Below are 7,225 nucleotides of genomic sequence, written 5' to 3'. Positions count from 1 at the left end.
ACCCGAATAAAGTGAGGAAGTAAATTGTGCAGATATCTGGAAAGAAACTGTTTAAACAGAAGAAAGAAAGACAGTGAAGATTCTGAGGGAGGATCCTTCTTTGCTAGTTTCAAGAAAAGAAGGTGGATTGAGGGAAGGAGGAGAGTAGGAGATGCTAGGCTTTCCTGTTAATCCACTTCATTGGGTTCTTTTGTCATTCAAACAAGTTAATTTTCTCAAAGCACTTAGAAGTGTGTGCCACATGCAGTAAACAACACTAGTGATAAGATTAATGTCCTGTGGCAACTTTTATGTGAATAAACATCATGTCTTTTCGGAAATACTTGAAGGACTCCTCAACATTTACAGAAAAGAATTCAAACTCCTTTGCCTAATGTTAAAATGTATACAAAGTTTAAACCCAAATATATGTTTTCAAACTTAACCTATGAAAATTTCATGCGGCCAATGTGGACTCTCTTTATCTTTCAAAGATGTTGTCCAGATTTATGGCTGTCCATTGCTGCATAGAAGCACCCAGTCCACTTTATTTTTAATCCCCTATATCTTAGCCTCCCTTTGAGTTTTACCACCTCCCTGAGATTATTTAAAACCCTTTTGGTTGCAGGGATCTGACCTACTTAGAACTCTTGCCCCAACGACTAGGTCCCTAATGCTGCTGTGCACCCAGATTCCCCTTTATATAATCTTTCTGAAGCAGGACTCTCTTTCAGAGTTCTCAAATATGCATTTCTAGAGAAATTCTAGAAAAATTATCTCTCTTTTTTTGAGGTGGGGGGGCAATAGGAGAGAGGGAGTGAGAGAGGTTAATGTGTGCAATAACAGTTAATCTAAAATTCCTCAAATTATTGTCTAAGAAAATAACTTTAATATCTTCCCTGTGGACCTGCTTGCTTGAGCTTGTGGTTCCTTGAGGGAGCTGGCACCAATTTACTGAAAATCTCTTTAGAAAAATCTCTCCCGTGTGTTGTGCAGAATTGAGTCAATGAAGTCTCTTTAAAAATGCTATTGGAAGGCTCAATTGTCAAGATGGTGCTAGTCTATTATTTCTTGTTTGGACACCTGAAGAAGCTGAGAAGAAGGAAAATTTGTAGGGTAATTTATTTCTTATCAGAAACTGGTTTTGTAATTCACTTTGGCATAGGCAGGCAAAAGAGTCTAGGGCTTGTTTCTTCAGATGGGTGAGTTACAAGATGACCTACATTGTATTCCCGAGGCCAAGTGTGCAAAAAGAACTTTAGAAGCCTGGAAAAATATCAGCTCTAAGGCCACTATGAAGAAGAACTTGGTACAAGCAGAGTATTTAGGTTTGTTTTTGGTTTCAGTGACCTAACTTAAATGTACATTTTGGTTGAATTTTGTGTTTGCCATAGAGATAATGAAATGTACTGGAAGGTTTCCGGGCTCATAGAATGTGAGAATTAAGAGATCTTGGCTTCTCTGAGTCTTAATTACTTTGCTTCACCTGGTAGAACACAAACTTCTGATTCAGCTGAGTTGAACTCTTCTTCTGCTTATGTTTAAAGTCACATGCACGCCTAGTATTGTGCTTTTTTTCTTAATTACAATCTTTGGCTTGGATAAGACTGGGAAAAACAGAGCTTCATAGCCTTTTCCGTAGCCAACAAGTATTATTTCCCACAGAATTTCAGGTTTAATACCAATTTCAAAAGCACAACAATTATCAATGATATAAGTACTTCACTACTTTTGTTTACAGAGGCATTTGTTTGAGATCATCAATGTGCATATTCCAGTTTCAGCCTTTTAAATTGTTTCCATAACTTAAATTTATTTCAACACTTAAAATGCTGTTTCTATCTTCTTTGTGTAATACATAATAAAAAAAATAAACAGAGATGAGTTTCTATGTTTAGAAAATATAGAATTCTTCCAACATTTTAGTACTAAGGTAATAGTTTTTTCTTATTAATAGTAAATTACATCCCTCAAGGCCTTTTCTTTTCCAAGCTCCTTTGCCTCTGAGACAACAAAAGCCCAGCAGCTCTTCCCTTTACGAATTTGCAGGTAACTAAAACCCTTTTTAAACTTTTGAACAGAGGAGAATGCTCAGAGACGTTTTTTAGTACTTCTTCTGCCACACATAGCATGAATATTTTCATGTGATTTTGCTGTTGGAATCATTATGTATATTTCAAGATGCAAAATATATGCCTTCCTTCCTCAATTTTCCTTCTTTTCTACTATCTTCATTTTCCCTTCGTCTCCTTTCTCATTTGTTCTTGTCTGTTGCTGTTGTTCTAAATTTTTATTTTGAAATAATTATAGATTCATAGGAAGCACAAAGAGGTCTGATGTGTCTTTCATCCACTTTCCCCAATGGTTATGTCTCATGTAACTGCAGTACAACATGTAAACCAGGAGATTGATAGTAATATGATGTGCATGTAGAGTTCCATATCATGTTATCACATGTGTAGATTTGTTTAACCATCACTGCAATCAAAATAGACAACTCTTCCATCACAAAGATCTCATTGTGCTACTCTTTTACAATCACGCCACCACCCTTTCTTCCACCATTCCTAATCCCTGGCAACACTAACCTGTTCTCCATTTCTATAATATTGTCATTTTGAGAATGTTATATACATGAAATTATGGAGTATGTGACATTTTGGTATTGCCTTTCTTCAATTCAGTATAATGTCCTTGAGATCTACCCAAGTTGTTGCCTGTGTCATAGTTTGTTCCTCTTTGTCACTGAGTAGTATTTCATGGTACCACTGTTTGTTTAACCATTCACCTATTTTAGGAACTTTTGATTCAAATTTTGGACTATTATAAATAAAGCTACTATGAACAATCTTGTATATGTTTTTGTGTGAACCCATGTTTTCACTTGTCTGGGATGAGTGGCCAGGAGTGCCTCTTTTCTTTCTTGCAATATTTGTCTTTCTTTCCCAAGCACCTGGAAAACTGAGTGGGTCACAGAACCTGCTCAGTATTTGAGAACTAGTCCTTTCTTTGATGGACTTAAAAATTCAATGGAGAGTGAATGGATTAACGGGTATATACACCCATGGTGTGAGGGAATGCAGGCAGATTTGAGAAAGAGTCACAGACAATATAATGTTGAGTTGTTTGATCTCTTTTCCAAAGCTAAGATCTCTTGTTTCAGCCTTCTGTCCCTTTTTGTAGACAATTTGACTAACTGTTGCTATAGAACTTAAGCTAAGTGGGTGGGGGGAGTTATATTCTTAACACATGTTTACCATTAACCTGGAGTGAGGATAGGCATTGACCTCAATTCATTGAATTTACATAATTTCTTTTTCTATGAAATGTTTCTCAATAAGTCCTTGGTTCACAGCTGTCTATAGAAAGGTAACCTGGCACAGTTAAGAAGACTTGCCTTTGATGATATTCAAAGTTAAGTTCTAGGTCTAAAACTCTGATTCTGTACAAAAATCCTCTTTTGACCAAGGAGGAAACTGAAGTGCCCAGTTTGGTTTAGGGAACAACTCAGCATGACCCAGATGGTTACCAGAGAGTTAGCAGGACCACCAGAAATAGAACTCAAGACTTGGCTCTCAACCTTTGCTATGAAACTTAAGAAAAGCATAAAAGTTAAATTCAGATGTGAAACTAAGTAGCCTTTAATTATGAATGGGTTGCATAGAAAAAATTCTTTGTCTTTCTCATAACAGATTGAATCAGAGAAATGGCTTATGGAAATCAAACACTGGTCACTGAATTTTTTTTCATGGGATTAACAAATCACTTCCAGTACCAGGTTGTACTCTTTCTGGTATTTGTGTATCTTGTCACTCTTCTGGGGAACTTGGGGATCATCACTCTCATTTGGATGGATTCCCAATTCACAGCCCCATGTACTTTTTTCTCAGTCACTTGTCCTTTGTGGATATCTGCTCCTCTTCTGTCACAGGTCCCAAGATGTTGACTGATATCTTCACGGACAAAAAAGTAATCTGTTTCTTCGGTTGTGCTGCCCAGTTATGTTTTTTTTTTGGTCATTTTGTAGTAACTGAATGTTTCCTTCTGGCTACCATGGCATATGATTGGTATATGGCCCTCTGCAAGCCCTTGTTGTACACACTCATTATGTCCCAGCAGTTCTAAGTGCAGCTGGTGGTAGGACCTTATGCCATGGGCCTTATTAGCACCTTGACCCATACCACTTTCACCTTCCACCTACCCTATTGCGGTCCAAATATAGTTAATCACTTCTTCTGTGACCTGCTTCCTGTTCTCTCCCTGGCATGTGCAGACATCCATGTCAATAAACTTTTAGTTTTCATCCTGGCTGGAGCCCCGGGAGTGCTCAGTGGTGTGATCATCTTGGTCTCCTACGTTTACATTGTCACGGCCATCCTGAGGATCCGCTCTGCTGATGGGAGGTGCAAAGCCGTTTCTACCTGCTCTTCCCACCTGATGGCTGTCCCCATCTTTTATGGGACACTGTTCTTTATTTATGTACGTCCAAGCTCTAGTTTCTCTCTATGCATCAATAAAATCGTTTCCTTGTTCTGCATGTCAGTGATCCCCATGTTGAATCCGCTTATCTACAGCCTGAGAAATAAGGACGTCAAGGATTCATTGAGAAGGAAAATTGAAAGGAAGAAGTTTCTTATAGATAGGTGACCTAGGATGCCAATTCTACTACAGATTGAGAAATAGCAACGTACAGTGGCAAGGACACTGGACTGGGTGATGGGAGACCTACATTTAAGTTGCATTTCACTTTTTATTACTCTGTGTCATTGATAAGTCACATGGCATCTTTAGGACCAATTTTATCATTTGATTTTGTCATCCAGCAGAAATGAGATTTGGAACATTAAACAGAGATGGGTGGATTATAGAAAACCTGGGATTGTGAAAATATTCTCATGTTTTGTGACTAGGAAATAACAGGTTCTTTTTAAAATTCTGAATAAGTGGAAAAATCATAACCAGTGAAATTAACAGCAGTACCTTAGTTTTGGATTATGGAGTGCTGAGTTTCCTTAGTTTTTTGAGAGTTTGGTCTTGCGTCTTTTAAAACATAAATTGTCACAAAGGGCATTATTGTGGTAGAACATAACTATGGACACTTCTGAAACTATCTGCATGTTTGGAGTAGACATTTTACCAAGCACTTTTACTACAATACTCACTGTGGGTGATAGTGGCCACTTATTGGCATTTTGCCACTGTAAGTGTATGATTGATGGAGGTAAAGTGGAGAATGTATTGCAGTTCTTTAGTAACGTCATGGTTACTACTATTGTTATTTATTGATTTTTATGTGTTAGGTGGGGCATTAATTCCCATTTTATAGGTTGCACATGACTTCATAATTTGATTCCATCTTTTTTTCCCCTCTGCCAATATAAATTTTTTTCAGGCATTTTTCTGTGTTCCTTTTCTGGAACATAACAACTAACTCAAGAAAGGAGGGAATGGAATGTTTTGTTTGTACAGATGTAGGACTCCCTCGGATATACACTCTGCCTTATTTTGACTTGCTTTAAGAAGCATTTAATTTTAGCCCATAGACTTTAAAGAACATAAATAGTCTCTAATATCCCAGAATATTTTTTTGCTTGTTTTTTTTTCATCATGTTTTCTTCCAGTGATACTGTCTGTGTTATGTAATGATTTGGGGGCAACATTCAGTAAGATGCTATTTAATTAAGAGGGGAAGGGTTTCAACGAATGTTACAATTGTTAATTAATTTAATAAACTTTTATGTGTACCTACTATGTGCTAGACACAGCATTGTGTATTATGCATATTGGGAGCAGTAATTCCCATGGAAGCTGGTGGGGTAGAAAGATAAGCAAATAAACAAAAAATCTAAAAAAGAGAATGAAAATTGATTCCATATCCAAGGTGACATCTGTGACCAAAAAAATCAGGGAACCAAGATAGAGTGTAAAAGAGTATATTTTACATTTGAATATATCTACAAAACTCCTATCCATATGAAGATATAGAACATTTCCAGCACCCAGAAGTGCTCTTTACCACAATCTAACAAGAGGTAACCACTATTCTGACTTCTAGCACTATACATTCATTTTGCCTATTCTTGTATTTCATACATATGAAGTCATACAGAACACACTGATTTTGTTTACTTAATACCATATTGGGAACATCTTTCCACGTCCATACATGTTCATCTATCCAAACCTGTATATTCATCCACTAAAGACCTTCTGATTGGGCTGGGCGAGGTAGCTCATGCCTTTAATCCTAGCATTTTGGGAGGCCGAAGCAGGAAAATTGCTTGAGGCCAGGAGTTGGAGGCTAGCTTGAGCAAAATCGAGACCCCCATCTCTACAAAAAAATAGAAAAATTGGCTGGGTTTGGTGGAATGCACCTGTAGTATCAGCTACTCAGGAGGCTGAGGCAGGAGGATTGCTTGAGTCCAGGAGTTTGAGGTTGCAGTGAGCTATGATGACACCTCTGCACTGGGCAACAGAGAAAGACCCTGTCTCAAAAAGAAAAAAAAAAGACCTTTGATCCCTCTGATCTATTCCAAATCCCTCAGTAACTTGAATTAATCCAAATCTAAATTCATTATGCATTATATCTTTTCTTAGCTTTCTCTTACACATTTGCAATTATACATTTATAGGTTTGTACTTACACATTTATAGGTTATTACAAATTCACAATTACGTGTTTATAGGTTGTTATTTCTTTAACGACTGTCCACCTTATCAGACCACAAGCTCCACATGTGCAGGGCCTGTGTCTGTTTTGTTTATCTCTGTTGTTCCTAGCACCTAACACAGTGGTTCCCCTTTAGTAGTCATCCAATAAATACTTCTTGAATGCATGCATGCATGAAAAAATACATGAACGTTTGATAAAATTGTACAATTTACTAAGATAGAAAGCACTAGAGAAAGAGTAGCTTCGGGAGGGAAGATCTTGAGTTTAATTTGGATGTGCACAGTTTAGGAAGACCATGAGATTTCCTAGTGAGGTCTTAGCATTCTATAGCCTTCTAGAATGGATCAAATTCTCTCTTCTGGTTTCTTTGTCATAATTTCTCATTTATGAGTGTGTTTCTTCTTCACAGACTGCCAGCTCTGTGAAGGTAAGGACAATGACTCATCACTTTATCCCCAGTAGCCAGCTAGGCACAGGGATGGGCACAGGGATGAATGACCATGGGGAGTAAGTGTCCCGGTTTGCAAATTCCCAGAGAGGGTTGGAGAAGCAGATAATTCTTCCTGCTTGCTT

General features: G+C 37.6%; 1 protein-coding gene across 1 annotated transcript; it reads left to right on the top strand.

Moving 5' to 3' along the window:
* The first annotated feature begins 1,177 nt into the window (after positions 1-1,177).
* On the top strand, positions 1,178-4,626 carry LOC123642131 (olfactory receptor 1002-like). The gene is given in 2 exon segments (XM_045557042.1): positions 1,178-1,307; positions 3,752-4,626. Coding segments are annotated over 2 exon segments (1,005 nt in total).
* The last annotated feature ends 2,599 nt before the right edge of the window (positions 4,627-7,225 follow it).

This window comes from Lemur catta, chromosome 7 (assembly GCF_020740605.2).
Source record: "Lemur catta isolate mLemCat1 chromosome 7, mLemCat1.pri, whole genome shotgun sequence".
Lineage (NCBI taxonomy): Eukaryota > Metazoa > Chordata > Mammalia > Primates > Lemuridae > Lemur > Lemur catta.
Note: the sequence above shows the minus strand (reverse complement) of the source record. Positions and strands in the feature narration are given on the sequence as shown.